We start from the raw sequence: 16247 nt of genomic DNA, 5'->3' as shown, positions 1-16247 counted from the left end.
AGAGTGGCTAAAATGACCTTGCTCAGGCTAATGAACTGTCCCCATATGTGCCTTGTCCATAGACTCTTCCTTCTGGCTCTTAGATGGAACCCAGCTAGTACCCTTCCTGGCCTTTAAGACCAAGTGGTTTCATTCATATCAGTACGCATACAAGAATGTGTTTCCTCCTCACCATGTCACACCCAATCACCTCTCTGACTTACTCAGCTCTTTTCACATCTACCTGAGTAAGTATCAACAATAATAAATTCTCTCTTCTGACACCTTCTAGAAAGTGCCTCACCTATAAATATTTAATTTCTAGTGCTTAAATGGATCCCAAGTCATCTACACAAGCATCCATAGATGATTCTTAGCTTCCTAGCTGGGTTATCAGCTCTGGGAAGCACTGGGATGATTCTTGTGGGTTTTTTGCCACACAATGATGGATGACTACTTAACTTGTGATAGAATCAAGACACTTAAGTCTAGAATTCTTCTGATGTTTACAACGTCCTTATTTTCACAAGAAATGCCCAGCCACAGCAGCCATACCTAGAGCTGTTGGGAGACAACAGCAGAGTCCATAGCAATCAACTCCTCAGAACTCCAGGGTACCCTGGGTAGCTTGGACCCCTTCCTGCAAGTCTCATGTCACCAGATCTATGAGAAAACAGTGTCAGAGTGTGAAGTCATCCTGTCTGGGAATGGCTCCCAGAGGCTCCAGTAGAGAAAGATTAGCCTAGGGAGTGGCCTATTTTCTTTGTTGGGAAGCTATGCCTCTGATGCCTGCAATCGCTGGTTCTACATAGAACCCAGTGATCCTGTTGCTCTTTTGCCAACATGATATTTATCATTTTTAAGACATGGACACCCCTACATTCTATATGTGGAAGAGCCACCTCACTCAGAAAATCTTCCCTGAGGAGCCTCCTTGGTTGAATGGGTGTGATCAGATCCCATGGTTGTATGGGTGTGATCAGATCCCATGGTTGAATAGGTGTGATCAGATCCCATGGTTGAATGGGTGTGATCAGATACCATGGTTGAATGGGTGTGATCAGATCCCATGGTTGAATGGATGTGATCAGATCCCATGGTTGAATGGGTGTGATCAGATCCCATGGGATTTTGTGTGTGTATGTGTGTGGGGGGGTATTCCAAATGACTTTTTCAGAATGCAAAGCGTCTTCAAGAAAGGAAAAGAGCAAGACAGAAATGCTCAGTGAGTAAGGGTCAATGCAAGATGATCTGCATAGCCCAAGAAGGAATCTGTTTTGGTAATATTGACAGTGAACCTTGGGACAGAAACAGTGATGCATCTATCTGTACTAGGATCTCCTGGGCCAACCATCATCCCAAAGTCATTCACTCTGGCTCACACAATGTTTAAGTTCTCATCAGAAACAATGTCCCACAGTATGTGATCTCCTGCACAGTAGCTAGCTGGGTTGTTCCACTCTTAGAATCTAGCACAGCAAGAGATGTCCTGAGGTGCAAGTAAGTTGACTCTGACACCCAAATATAGAGAATAAGCAAGTCCTCGAGCTATAAGTCAACTTCTAAGCTTACAGGCTCCTCAGTGGATGCTGACGACTAGATCTTGAACTGATCAAAATACAGAGCATGGGAAATTGCGAAGGGCTTGGCCCTAAATGAGACATCTATAATGTGCTTCTCCCCAAACAGCTCAGGGAACATTGCCGAAGACAGACAGGAAAGACTATAAGACCCAGAAGTTAGCAAAACTGGTGTGAAATGGTATCTTTTGGATACAATGGGGCATTACACTGATGAATTTATAGTGGCTGTGGCTGTCTGCACAAGACCTACACAAGAGTAAGCCAGTCAAAAGTTCAGCATGGGTCGGGGAGGGTTCACCCCTACCTGAGCAGCCTTGCAGTTGAAGACTTGCTGCTCAATCGCAGGTCACATATGTACATGACATACTGCAGACCCCACAGAAGCCAGAGAAAGCTCAGTGCTGCAATGTAGTTAGGGAGATTCCCTGACAGGAAGCAAGCTGAGCACTGAGCCAGGGGAAATGTCCAGGTGCAATCAGGAAACAAAGGCACTCACTTTGTTCTTTGACTTTCAAATTTCCTTCAGAGTCAGTGATAATTACCGAGAACACACCACAGGCAATCTCATTATCCCTGGGAGCTTTGTTTCTCTGAAGTCACTGGATATGGTGAACACCTACAGAAATGCTGTCCCCAGGAAGTGGTCCAGGTTCCTGGGGTTCTAGCCATGCTGTGGTGAATACGTAGACTTTTGTGTACATTTGGGTTCAAATCCACCTCATTCAATCTACACTCTTGAATGATCAGAATCAAATTCACAGCCTGAGTAGAACATTGAAGACATGCAAGTTTTCTCCATGAGTGCTAGGAAGCTCTACAGCACTTCAGCATCATGCCCAGGCTATTTTCAAACTGGCAAATCACCCAAGAACAGACTGTGCCTCCTCCTTCAACATCAGCTATGGATATGCACGTTGACAGCCAGTGTTTGTTCTGTGTGCCCAGGAATGACCATGAACCTGACACACAACTGAAATAAACTCACATATACAGATGTGTGAACCACAAGGACTCACTGTTCATGCTGCCTTGCAGAAGCTTCTGCATACACACTGCCGACCTCCTTACCATCTTCGTGGTACACCTGCAGAGTCCATACACTGATGCTTCAGAGCCTTGCCGGCCAATTGTGTACCTGCTACTTTCTTGCCCTGTGAGTTTGGCCCCGAACACTGGTGAATCACTAAAACTGGGATAATATGCTATGGCTTGGAAGATCCTTGTTTTAGGGTTTATTGTGGTTTTTCGTTTGTTTGTTTAGTTGGTTGGTTGGTTAGGCTTTTGTTCATTCATTTTGAAGGCAAAAACTTCATGATGGGATTCACATGGGCCTGGAATCTTTAATCTTTTTGCTTTATCCTTCTGAGTTCTGAGAAGACAGGTATGTACTACTTTGCTATGACATAGCAAAGAGCTATGTGGTCATCTAGATATATAGAGACAATTATGTCCCTGTGTGTGTGTATGTGTGTGTGTGTGTGTGTGTGTGAGAGAGAGAGAGAGAGAGAGAGAGAAAGAGAGAGAGAGAGAAAGAGAGAGAAAGAAAGAGAGAGGGGAGGGAGAGGAAGAAGGAAAGGAAGAGGGAGAGGGAAAGGGTGAGGGAGAGGGAGAGGGATAGAGAGATCACTGAGAGGGGGACTCTTTATGTGGCATGAGCTTGCCTTAAGCTCAATAACCTGCCACTACCTCCTAAGGAGATAGGACTATAGGTGCATACTACCACATGGGATGGTGTAGCAATTTGGCAGATAGTTTTGAATGGTGGAATCGACACATTTACCACAGGATATGTCTCTAAATTGGTAATCTGGATCACTGCTCATACTTAAATGGTCCCTCTCCTTCATGTCCTGCCCCTACAGCAGCTGGTGACCCTGTGCATGCTGTCTCTCACAGCCTTGTGCAGAAGCTTGATGTTCTTTCTGTCTGGCATGAACTGAGGGGAGCTGAGTGCAGGTCACCTCTGATCTTCCCTGACCTATGTACTTTAGGAATCATCTACAGACAATTACCATGGGGCAGACCTCGAGAGGGCCATTGGCTGACTCGACAGTGCCCAGTGTACCCTACACTAGGAAACTCTTGATGTGTGAACATATTTGTCTGTTCTGGTCACAACTCCTGAGGGACCATCAACTGGCTAGCAAACAAATTCACTTGCCAGGAGAAATGATGTTATGAATAGTAGGGGGAAAAAAACCACCAAAGGGAGGAACTCACAAACTCTGGCCTAGGAAAGAAGAGATCTTTGACATATCTAAGTGGACATTACACTTGAAAATGCTCTTAACTGGCTGCTTAGGTATAGGCATGTATGTCAGCCCTTAGAGATACCTCTAGTCATGCTGGGAAGAATGTGAAAAGCTAAATTCCTAGCCAGTCCCACAACACCCAGAGGAAGCTCCACACCCGGGTGCTTTAACATGTCCAGAATAAGAGGTGAGTACAACACAACATCTATCCCAACACTGGGAGTAAGTGGACCACTGGGACCCAGATACACAGGAACTCCACCCGCCCAGTGATACTGGTTCCTTCCAGTTTGTTTGGGCCGGTGCCCTGAGCAGATCTTGGGCACAAACTGAGCAGCCAATCCCACAATACCCAGAGGAAGCTCCATTCCCAGACACTCTAACAAGCCCAGGATCAGAAGATCCCAGAATCACAGGATCACAGAGAAAGCTTGACTCTGAGGAGTTCTGACAAAACCAGGATCACAGGAAGGACAGGATCCAGTCAGATTTAGCAAGTGCAGGTATCACCAGAGATAACCAGATGGCGGGGGCAAGCATAAGAAAATAAGCAACACAAACCAAGGTTACTTGGCATCAACAGAACCCAATTCTCCCACCATAGCCAGTCCTGGACACACCAGAAAAGTAAGATTCAGATCTAAAATTACTTCTCATGATGATGATACAGGACTTTAAGAAGAACATAAATAACTCCCTTAAAGAAATACAGGAAAATACAGGTAAAACAGCTTGAAGCCCTTAAAGAGGAAACACAAAAATACCTTAGAGAACTACAGGAAAATACAATCAAACAGGTGAAGGAAATGAACAAAACCATCCAGAATCTAAAAATGGAAATAAAAACAATAAAGAAATCAGAAAGAGAGACAACCCTGGAGATACAAAACCTAGGAAAGAAATCAGGAGTCATAGATGCAAGTATCACCAACAGAATGCAAGAGATAGAAGAGAGAATCTCAGGGGCAGAAGATACCATAGACAACATTGACATAACAGTCAAAGAAAATGCAAAAAGCAAAAAGCTCCTAACCCAAAATATCCAGGAAATCCAGGACACAATGAGAAGACCAAACCTAAGGATAATAGGTGGAAAACATCAACATAAGGAGCAAAACTACACCCTAGAAGAAGCAAGAAAGTAATCTTTCAACAAATCCACACAAACCTAATTCTACCTCTTACAACAACAACAAAAAAAAACAGGAAGTAAAAAATACTTTTTCTTAATATCTTAATATGAAAATTAATATTACCAACATATCCTAATTGATTGAAATCCAAAAATATGAGGAATTAGAAATTGGTTGACTGTCATCCAATGGTCTCTCTAATTTGGTAATTGGAGAAATAGGTCCAATATTGTACAATCCATATATACTTGCTGCTTGTTTGTACATGACAATGTCTTCCTTGGTTCCACATAATGGTCTTGAAATCAGGCTTCTCCTATCTCAGTCTCTCTATTAGTAGGATTATTTATTTGATATTTTTACACTATACTATGGTTTTCAGAACAGCTTACATATTTCAAAAGTATTTATACAGCCAAAAGAAACATAGATTAACTTGGGAGGTTGCTTGTAAGAGAACAACAAAGAGAGACTGAATGCTTTGCTTGACATTTGTAACTATTGTATCAAGTCTGAAGAAGAGGACTTTATAAATTACTCTTTCTCTGAGATGAATGCTTTTCCAAATTGTCAAAGCTAATGAACCAGATTTTTACCCTCACCTAATGTTTATGCCACTCTCCAAGCAGAACCACTGTTCATTGAAACAGTTGGTGAATGACTTTATGAATAGACCATCTTAATACACACACCATTTCTTAAATGAATGTAACCTGTTCTCAGTGGGCTGAGAATGAAGACAATCATTCAAGTCAAATAGCTTTGACCATAGCAGGAAGTCAGTATCCAAAAATCGTGCCTACAGTTCATTCCTTGTCATAGCAGAACTGTCAACTTTCAGCTTAGCTACGATGAGGGTAAAATTCTTTGGTGATGTAAGGGTCATTGAAGTACAGCTTTATTACAATGAACTTCAATGTCTAAAAATTGTTCTTATTTTGGGCTTGTACCACAATAAGAGCCAGGATTTTAAGCTCTACTAAAAACAAAACAAATAAACAAAAGACTATAGATTTATGTTCATTTAAAAAATACTAGTAGTGATGTATTATTTTAAAATATTCAGTTAATATGTTTGGAGTTATTTGAAATTTATATTGAGAAAATATATGTATTTTCAGTATTGCTGTAGACTAATATCTACATAAGCCTGTTAAATTGAATGTTGTTAAATTGAAATTATAAAACAACTTTTATAATATTCATTTTTATTGTTATAATATTTAATAAATTTTAAAGTATATGACAAAAAAGTATTGTAGGTATTAAAGTGGGAACTCTGGGAGGAGTTGGAGCACAAAGGAGAAAAAAGAATGTAATTAAATTCTATTTACTTAAAATATGTTTTTAAATGTTAACAAATTCAGAGAAATTGAAATCATGTATGTTTTCTCATCATAGTGCAATAAAACTTAAAAATTAAAAAAAGAAAAGAAAAATAATTGACAAGAACATGTTGCTGATTATAGCTTTATAAGCTAGGAAATCCAAATTTAGGTTTAAACTCATGTCCTGGTAAAGGCTCCATTTCTCTAAGTTGATACTCCTGTATCTTTACAGGGAAGAGCAAAGCAGCTCTTCAAACACCTTTTCTAAGATCCCATTCAGGAAGATAAGGCTCTCATGACCAATCATCACAAAAGGCCTACCTCAATATAACTATTTTGGAGTTTATACTTCAATGCAAGAATGTTGGATAAACATAGATAGTCCAACCAAAGCATTATCTATAACTTTTGACTTAAAAATTATTCATTACACCAATTCTCTGCACCCCCAGCCTCCTTTCCGAAACCCCTGCAGTAGCTGCCACTGCTCCCACCCTCACCTCCTCAAAGAACAGGGCTCTAAGCTGATCTTGGCAAGTCTGCCAGGGATGTTTTCACCAAGGGCTACTGCTTTGGCTTAATAAAACTTGATTTGAAAATGAAGTCCAAGAATTGATTGGAATTTACCAGCTCAGGCTCTGCTAACACGGAAATCACTAAAGTCAATGGCAGTCTGGAAACCAAGTACCCATGGACTGAGTATGGACTAACATTTACAGAGAAGTGGAACACAGACAACACTCTGGGCATTGAGATCACTGTAGAAGACCAGCTTGCTCGTGGAATGAAGCTGACCTTTGATTCATCTTTCTTGCCTAACACTGGGGGCGAAAAATGCTAACTCAAGACAGGGTACAAGAGGGAGCATATCAGCCTGGGCGTGATGTGGACCTTGACATCGCTGGGCCCTCAATCCGGGGTGCTCTGGTGCTTATCTATGAGGGTTGGCTGTCTGGCTACCAGATGAATTTTGAGACCTTGAAGTCCCAAGTGACCCAGAGCAACTTTGCAGTTGGCTATAAGATGGACGAATTCCAGCGTCATACTAATGTGAACGACGGGACAGAGTTTGGTGGCTCCATTTACCAGAAGGTGAACAAGAAGTTGGAGACTGCAGTCAGTCTTGCCTGGACTGCAGGGAACAGTAACACTCGCTTTGGAATAGCAGCCAAGTATCAGGTCGACCCTGATGCCTGCTTTTCAACTCCAGCCTGATTGGCTTTCGGTACACTCAGACCCTAAAACCAGGTATCAAACTGAGGCTGTCAGCCCTGCTGGATGGCAAGAACCTCAATGAGGGAGGTCACAAGCTTGGTCTAGGACTGGAATTTCAAGCATAAATGAATATTGTACAACCATTTAATTTTAAACTATTTTGCAGCATAGCTACCTTCAGAATTTAGTGTACCTTTTAATGTTGTATTTTGGGAATGGGAGAGCTGATAAATACCACGTTAGACCTCCAGGCTAAGGATGACTTGGCTTTAAGGTGTTTACCATTTCAGGGGTACAGCAGAAACCCCATTCCAGAAAGGGGCCTTTTTAGTTGTAGGTGTGGGCTAGAGATGCCAGACTGCGAGTGGAAGCTGGACCTTTGTAAATCTGTATCCAGTCCCCAGATGAAATTGTGACTTCCCAAGCATCGAACCCTGATGTCCCAATCCTATCTGCTCGGAAGCTCATACACACCTGCGTGAAAAGGACGTTTTTTAGACAGATTGTCATGTCCTAGTCCCATCATGCCCTGTTCCCATCCTAGCCCATCAGTTACCTGTTTCATACCAAAAGTAGTCTTTAGGGTGTGGTTAGCTATTTCTTTTGTGCCATTTTAGGGTGGAGAGGGTGGGCATGATGGATCCAGTCATTCAGGACTTAATTCTTCCTTGTGCTATGGTGTGGTTTTCTTTCTTTCTTCTTCTATATTTTTTTATTTCCTTCTTTTGCCATTGCACCAGAGTATGAAACGCTTCCAGATTCTCCAGCTCTGAGCTAGGTGGGTGATTTTGGTCACACCCTGACAACACTAGGGATCTCAACTGACTCCTCTTATAGCCTCACCACTATTTTTTAGCAGTTTAATGGGTACATTATAGAGTCTTCCATTTTGTGTGGAATTAGCTCATCCCTTTCAAATCCTGTAGTTAACATCACTTAAAACAAAACGTGAATAAAATACTGAAAAAAAAACAAAACAAAACAAAGAAAAGCTGAATTCCTGAGACTATACAAAACTTCCTCATTTAAAACTGCTACTAGACAAATTAAGCAGCCGTGCATGTTCTTGCAAGCAGGATGTGTTTTAACATTTTATTAGCTCTTATCTCTATTTAGATATAGTCCAGTGGCTCCTGAGCACAGTGTGACTCAGAGTCTGATGGACATTTTACACGTATTGACAGTCATTCCTTCTCCTTCGTGATCATAGACTGTGCTAACAAAAGATGGAAGTTCTTTGTAGGATTTTAACTGTAAGACATTACTTACTTTCCAGAAAATTCTCCTCCTTTCACTCAAAGCTTGTAAAACAAACCAGTCAATCTGCCACTAACACCAGTGTTGGCCACAATGGAACTGCTCAACTGAAGGCTACTTAGTCCTCTATCTCTTACTGTGAAAATAGTTTATAACATTCTGTATAATGTTAGTAAGGAGGTACATGGGTCTTCTAAGTGATTATGTGTCTATCCACAGTGGTCCAGAATACCCTAAGTTCAGTCCACATTCAGACCTGTCATTCAATCAAGGAGGGAGCTGGCAAGCAAGTTCCTGATGAAAGTTTATTTTTCTTGTTATTTCCAAAAGCAACTATTTCCAAAGCAAATGCACTGTGAAAGTCTATCTAGTAAAAGTTCCACCCAGGATGGAGTGTCTAGAAGTCTTTCTCTCTCTTTTTTTTTTCAGGATGGGCTGCCAGGCAAATTTTATACACAGTGGTAGCTGTCTTTATAAAGACTACGCACTTAGTTTAAAGACAAGTTTAAAGACAAGCCCAGACACTAGATTCCCTTGACCTTCTAAGCCAAGAGAGTTTGAAGGTTAGTGTTCTAACATTGACATTTTGTAGCTAAGAAAATATAAAGACCATTATTTTTCAGTGAATGAACTTTCTTGAAAGTTGTTTCAAAATAAAGAAAGCTTATTAGATTGTTGATTGAATTTTTGATAGCATATTTCCCTTAGTCTGATAGACCAACATGTGTTTCATCTGTTTGATAGCTTCATTTTGTGTGATGTCCATATGATTTGTGGATGGATGGATAGATGGATAGATAGACAGATGAACAGACTGACAGATGGTTGGATGGATCAACTAGTGGGTTGATGATCCCACCCACTATCTGAACCCCCCATCTATCCCTTACAGTGATGACTTAGGGGTACCATTGCATCAGCATCACATGCCAAGGACCCCCAGGAGGCCCTGATGTCAAGTCTCCTGTGAACTATTTCTCAAGATATCAGCAGTCACAGGACCAACCATATCACCTGGGGACTATTCATGGCACGGGCTGTAAGGTGTAGAGCTGGTGACAGCAGAGGAAGAAACTACAAAGGCTCCTGGAAGGTTCCAGGTCTCACCTTGCCCTTCACTCTGAGGCTTGAGAGGGGCTGAGCTACTTTCTCCCTACTTTTCTCCTTCACATAAGTGAGCTGCTTATCCTGCATAGGAAATGCTAATGCCTTCAGCCAAAGCACAGTCTTCACTCATGAGAGAGAACCATTGCTTTCCTATAATGACTTACAAATATGCAACAGCTTATCCCTGCTATTGCCTGTTTAATCTAAAGTCAGGACTAGGGTAGGATGACACACTGTCACCTTGGTGCTCTTTTAAGGGAAACATGAGTGTTTGTTCCCAAGATCAGCCCCTTGCAACATTCTAATTGTGGGTTCAGATTGGAAGCACTGATGACAGAACCTGCACTCCAACCTAGGACGAAGAATTTACAGTGCCCAGCTTTTTCCTCTCTACCTTCCTTGGATAACATGGCTGAGCATCATGGGCAAGCTGTGCTGCTGAAGGCCCAGGTGAGCAGGCTGTAGGTACAAATGTTACCTATTTTCTGAGGTGTTCTTCCAATTCTGGGTCCCCTACTAAAGGTACTGTTTTAGAGGTACCCATCTATTCCAGGCAGAATCCCTGGCGTTCATCTATTAGACTACAGAAGCAACCCGGGCGGGTGTGTGTGTGTGTGTGTTTGTGTGTGTGTGTGTGTGTGTGAGATGCCTTTGTATTATTACACACGGGGTGTGTGTGTGTGTGTGTGTGTGTGTGTGTGTGTGAGAAATGCCTCTGTATTATTACACACGGGGTGTGTGTGTGTGTGTGTGTGAGATGCCTCTGTATTATTACACACGGGGTGTGTGTGTGTGTGTGTGTGTGTGAGAGATGCCTCTGTATTATTACACATGGGGTGTGTGTATGTGTGTGTGTGTGTGAGATGCCTCTGTATTATTACACACGGGGTGTGTGTGTGTGTGTGTGAGATGCCTCTGTATTATTACACATGGGGTGTGTGTGTGTGTGTGTGTGTGTGTGTGTGAGATGCCTCTGTATTATTACACATGGGGTGTGTGTGTGTGTATGTGTGTGTGTGTGTGTGAGATGCCTCTGTATTATTACACACGGGGTGTGTGTGTGTGTGTGTGAGATGCCTCTGTATTATTACACACGGGGTGTGTGTGTGTGTGTGTGTGTGTGTGTGAGATGCCTCTGTATTATTACACACAGGGTGTGTGTGTGTGTGTGTGTGAGATGCCTCTGTATTATTACACATGGTGTGTGTGTGTGTGTGTATGTGTGTGTGTGTGTGTGATGCCTCTGTATTATTACACACTATTGAGACATAAGGTCAAAGCTAGGGACAAATAGTTAAGAAAATGAATTACAACTTCTAAAGATTTCCTCCTGCTTAAAGGGTGACGTGACAGGGCCAGGAGAAGGGGTCATTAGGTCCATACAAAGTGCTGGTATCTCCCCAGAAGACTCTTAAGAACAGTCAGGTGACAATGCCCATAGTTGTGCATCTGTCACTGTCCCAAACAAGTAGACCAGTGAAGAAAGAGAACTGATTCTTGAAAGATGGGGTCCATAAAGCCCAATCATAGCCTCAGGCTCTCGATGGCCTGGACCGCCTGGGCAGACTCAGGACCCAGTGCAGCCTATCTCAGGCCAAGGCTCTGTGGTGCTCATCCAGGAACTGGCTAACCTCCAAGCACTGAGCACCACCTCTCAGCCTCGCTCATCCCATTTTCCCCACCTGAGTAGGTGCTGCGGGGCAAAGCGGCATTCATCAGCCAGCCTGGGACAGCCATGATTAGTTATAAAATCATAACTGTGGTCGCTGTATGTGTGCTGGCATAATTACATCAGCATGCTAATGTCGTTTTAATGGTCTCTAATGATGTAATAAGAAATAATGGGATTTATTTGACAGCTACATAACCATTAACAAAACATATTAAGCATAACTAGCACTTCCATAAAAATGCAGATGATATCGGCAAGCACCAGCCCACGTGTTCTGTATTTTCCATCTCAGAGACAATGAATGGCTCTGAAGATGAGCTCTTAGATGAGGCAATAACCAAGGCAGGTCATGCTAGCCATGAGCCCACCCTCCTGAGACAATTCTGAGCTTCAGTCGACATCTAAGTCATTCCATGAACATGTGTCCATTGCTGTTGGGCCAGAGGGTTAGACACTGAGATACAGCTCATGCATTCCAAAGAGAAGAGCTAGGAGTACCAGCAGCACACAAATAATAATGCAATGACAGGGTGGAACAGACTGCTGGGCACGACTGGGGAAGACTCTGGAACCAGCTGGGATCTGTGTTTGTCTAGAACTGGGATTAGGACAGAGAAGAGGAGGAGACGCCAGAGAAGACCACAGGGGACCCAAATTCCAGTGTTCTACCTTTGAACGGCAGATTGTATGATGGTTCCACTCCTAGAAAGAAGGAACACATGTTTTCTGGGCAGGAAGGAGGAATGGCTAGTAACATTGACAAAGAAGTCAACTGAGGAAACTCAAGCTTTCCTCGCAGAGAGGCTGAGCCACTCCTATGTTGGGTGCAGGAAGGGTCTATGGTGAGCAGGAGGTAGGGATGAAGCAAAGAGGCCTAGACAGGGACCAGGAGTAAGAGTACGTGGGTGGGGTAAAGACCTGGCCATTGCTGTGTTTGGTCCCTTTGTGCCAGCACATCCTCCCTGTGTATGGACCAATGGATAGTGACCCTCCCTTCAAAAGTTACCAGGTATATTAATTACTACTTTCATTACTGTAATAAGATACTTGAGAAAAGATGATTTTGTCTTGTCTTAGAGCTTGAGGATATAGTCCATCATGGTGGGAAGACATGGCAGGAAAAGTCTCAGGTAAACAATCAATTGTGCCCACAGTCAGAAAGCAGAAGGAGACAAATGCCTCATTTTATTTTTTCTATAACCCTTTAATTCAGTATGAGCTCCTGGGACATGGGATGGTGCTGTCAACATTCAGAGCATACCTTCTTCACATCTCAAAAAGACCTCTCTGAGAACACCATCACAGGCATACCCAGAGGTACATCTCCCATGTGATTCTAAATACCCTCAAGTTGATAATGACAATGAATCTGTTGTCCTGGATAGCAAGGGAAGACTCAGTTAAGCTGTGAGCCCAGAGGGGAGTAACAACACAAATAATGGCTGGCCCATCCAACACAGGGAGGAAGGTGGTCAGCCATGGACAGAAAGAAGAAGACATTAGGTTTCTGGGTCAGGAAAAACTGCTCTTCAGCCTGGACAGCCACATTTGGCTCCCCTCAAAGTAAAACCTCTCTTCTTACTATAATAATTCCCAAAGTAGAGCTACAGAGACTTGAAAAGTCTCTGCCTTGGGACATCTGTACTGCAACTCTTAGGGTGGCTCAGGAGTTCTGGCCTGGTGAGGAACTGTCTACTATTGGCTACACAATCTTGATGACCACATTCCTTCCTGCGGAAGATGCTGACTCCTCAGGATTTTAAGATATGCCAGAACCAGTGTGGAAGAGATGGGTAGATAGGAGTATCCTGGGGAGCACTGTGCATGAGCCATCTCTCAGGAATTCTTGTGTAGCGGCCAGAGAGCCCTCCACTATCTATGTCACTAGTACTATAGAGAGGTACTATAGTACCTCTACTATCTTACCCTGAGAATAATAACATGGTTCTACTTCCAGGCTCAGTGTCTGATATGCAGAGCCTCAGAGGCAGGAGAGCAGACTTTGGAACAGCCCAACCAGCCTGCTCATTACATCACCAGGTAAAGGGGGCAAACGAGTGCATCAGGGAGTGCACGCTCCTTCAAAACTCAAGTTCCCTTGACTCACACTGGCTTCCACTTGTCATCTGCTATACAACCACCAAGAAGGGTTTTTGTCAAAGAGAATGATGAGTTTTGGTGAAGTTGAGTTTTGCCTGCCAGAATAAGCTTTGTACCAGAGAAAACTCTATGTGCTGGGGGCAGGGAAGGAGGAGCAGAGAATCTGTGTGCTATGATTTTCTTTTTCCTGGAGATCTGCATGAGGTGCCTGAGTTACAACTGCTACCCACAGAGGTTGGCCCACCCTACTGTGTTCCAAGGATATCCGCTCTTCTCGACATCTACTGTTACAGTCTCTCCTACAGTATGATCACCTTTAACCACAAAGCAACCCCCTCCTCAGCATAAAAGGGCTGTGGCTAAATCTGAAGAGACACCCTAGGCTGCAAAGAGCCCTTGCCTCATGCCATCAGGTTTGGAGTAAGGAGTGTTCCTCTTTGAGTCATCTGTCGCACAGACACTGGCACGTACCACTCAGCAGCCACTCAGTTGGAAACACAACCAACATGTGCCTAAGACCAAGAGACAGTGGCTGAGAACATACTGGAGGACAAAAGAACATGAACCTCCAGGAGAACATGGCCTTCTCACTCCTCAGAAACACCAGAGCTGGCGCTTCCTGGCTGGGGATTCTCTGGCTCCCCTGAAGTTCTGAGCACGAAGAAGACTTGGATATTTTCAAGATTATGATATTCACAACTCAGTGATTCAGTGAGAAAAGCTCAGCTAGACAGCTGGGAACAGAACCCATGTGCTGGTGCCCACCTCTGGACCTGTGAGTGTGCCAAGTCTCTACCTCCTACTTTTTTTTAACCTGGACTTCTTGCCATCTCTCCTGTCCTGTCACAACTTGTATGGGACTTTGATGGTTGCCTCCCACCCCTCTCTGTGCTGTGCTGTCCTCACCCTGCAGATCCTGAGTGTGAAAGATCCTGACCCATTTGTAGATACTACCTTTATGTTGAGTAAGTAAGTGTGTTCATAGCAATGCAATGAACATCCAAAGTACAGGGAGAATCTCTGGGTGCCTTTACGGAATGTTCTGGTACCAGGTAATTTGAGGCTCCTCTTAGAAGTCCCTTACAATCTACAGCAAGTAGTCATATCTGAGGTAAGGACAGTGTAGAGACGTGCAGTAGCTAGTCCCTAGGACAAGGCTGGGCCACAGTAGACACTACAATCCATCCCCAGTATGTAACATCTTGAAAGAACCAGGGCCTGTGTAATACGAGCAGGTGTACCTGCCCAACACATATATGAACAGGGACTCAGACCAGCCTCTGCTTCAGTCCTTATATCCCATTTTACATATCCCAGTCTCTCCCAATGGCACACTTCACTTGTACCTAGCACCCTGCCCACTAACAGCATCAGCACAGCTGGTGTTCATTTACACACAGCATCTTATCCAGCATCCACAAACTTGGCAAGGTATAAACACACATTGGCTCTCACCAATGGGACAAGAATCTTGTTTTGGCTGTGGCTGAAAATCCAGTGCATGGGCTTTCAAGACAGTTTCAAGCCCATGTCTGTAGAGACAGCGAGGCCAATGTGGCATCTCTAGAGGCTATCCTTACAGCCTGGAACTGGCTCCAGAGTCAAAGTGGTGCCAGCTGTAGTGGCCCCAGGAAGGAAGCTGGCCTCTACTATATCATTTCTAGGAGAGTAGGCATTCTATAATTAAATGTAGATTTCAGCTGTATTTAAATAAGCTTCCAAAGCCCAGGGGAATTCTCCTTTCATTTCTGTTCTAAACAGCTCTTCTCTGATATAATTAACAACCCCGGGCATGTAGCTCACAAAACAATTTATGAGCCTCATACAATGTGAGGCAAGCAAGCACAAGACAGCAGGCTTAAAGTCCAGTACTTACTTGACATCTGCAAAGAGGCTGGAAGGTACCTGGAGGATGTGGGCAACTTCATCCATCAGCTGTTTCCCCTTCTCTGGACTTAGAGGGCTGGAGAAGAGGAAGAAGAATACCATTACTAAAGTCTTAGGTGAGATGCTCAGATCTTGGCTACCTTTTGCTATCAAACTTAGTCAGTCCTGGGGACTCACTGTTCCCCAACATGTGCCCTGATCCAAGGCCCTGCTGTACTTCCTGCTACTGGTCCCCAACAGTACCCTGGTCTGGGAGATGTTCCTCCCTCCTGGTGGGTGCTCTCTTACTCTGACTGATCCCCTTGCTCTGGGATCTCTTCTGGGGTATACTGTTTCGCTATACATTCCGGCTTTGGGAGGGCTCTCCACCCTTGGCCCATTTGGGAGCTACTGCCACTGGATGCTTGCCCCAAGCTGGGAGATGTACTACTCCTTGACACATGCCCTGCTTTGGGGTAACTACCACCCCCAACTGTTGCACAAGCACAAGCCACTCTGAAGTGCTGCTGCTTCCAGACAGACATCTGATTCTCAAGGGGAGGGGATACTGCTGTCCAGTGCAGGCCATTCCCCAACACACACTCGGCTTGGGAGTTTTCCCACAGACAGGCCCCAGCTGTGGAGAGGAAGCTGCTCTCTTTCTTGTACCCCCACTCTTGAACCACTGCTTCCCAACACACACACACACACACACGCACACGCACACGCACACGCACACACACACGCACGCATGC

General features: G+C 43.8%; 1 protein-coding gene and 1 pseudogene across 2 annotated transcripts in view; one reads left to right on the top strand and one right to left on the bottom strand.

Moving 5' to 3' along the window:
• Ptprn2 (protein tyrosine phosphatase receptor type N2) overlaps positions 1-16247 on the bottom strand; it is a 790024-nt gene that overhangs the window by 393158 nt on the left and 380619 nt on the right. For both annotated transcript variants that reach the window (XM_031356691.1, XM_031356693.1), the window contains exon 10: positions 15503-15589. In XM_031356691.1, coding sequence (XP_031212551.1) covers positions 15503-15589 — 87 coding nt within the window. The remainder of the gene's footprint in view (positions 1-15502; positions 15590-16247) is intronic.
• On the top strand, positions 3986-7615 carry LOC116080407 (annotated as a pseudogene).

Source organism: Mastomys coucha, unplaced genomic scaffold (genome assembly GCF_008632895.1).
Source record: "Mastomys coucha isolate ucsf_1 unplaced genomic scaffold, UCSF_Mcou_1 pScaffold6, whole genome shotgun sequence".
Classification (NCBI taxonomy): Eukaryota; Metazoa; Chordata; class Mammalia; order Rodentia; family Muridae; genus Mastomys; species Mastomys coucha.
Note: the sequence above shows the minus strand (reverse complement) of the source record. Positions and strands in the feature narration are given on the sequence as shown.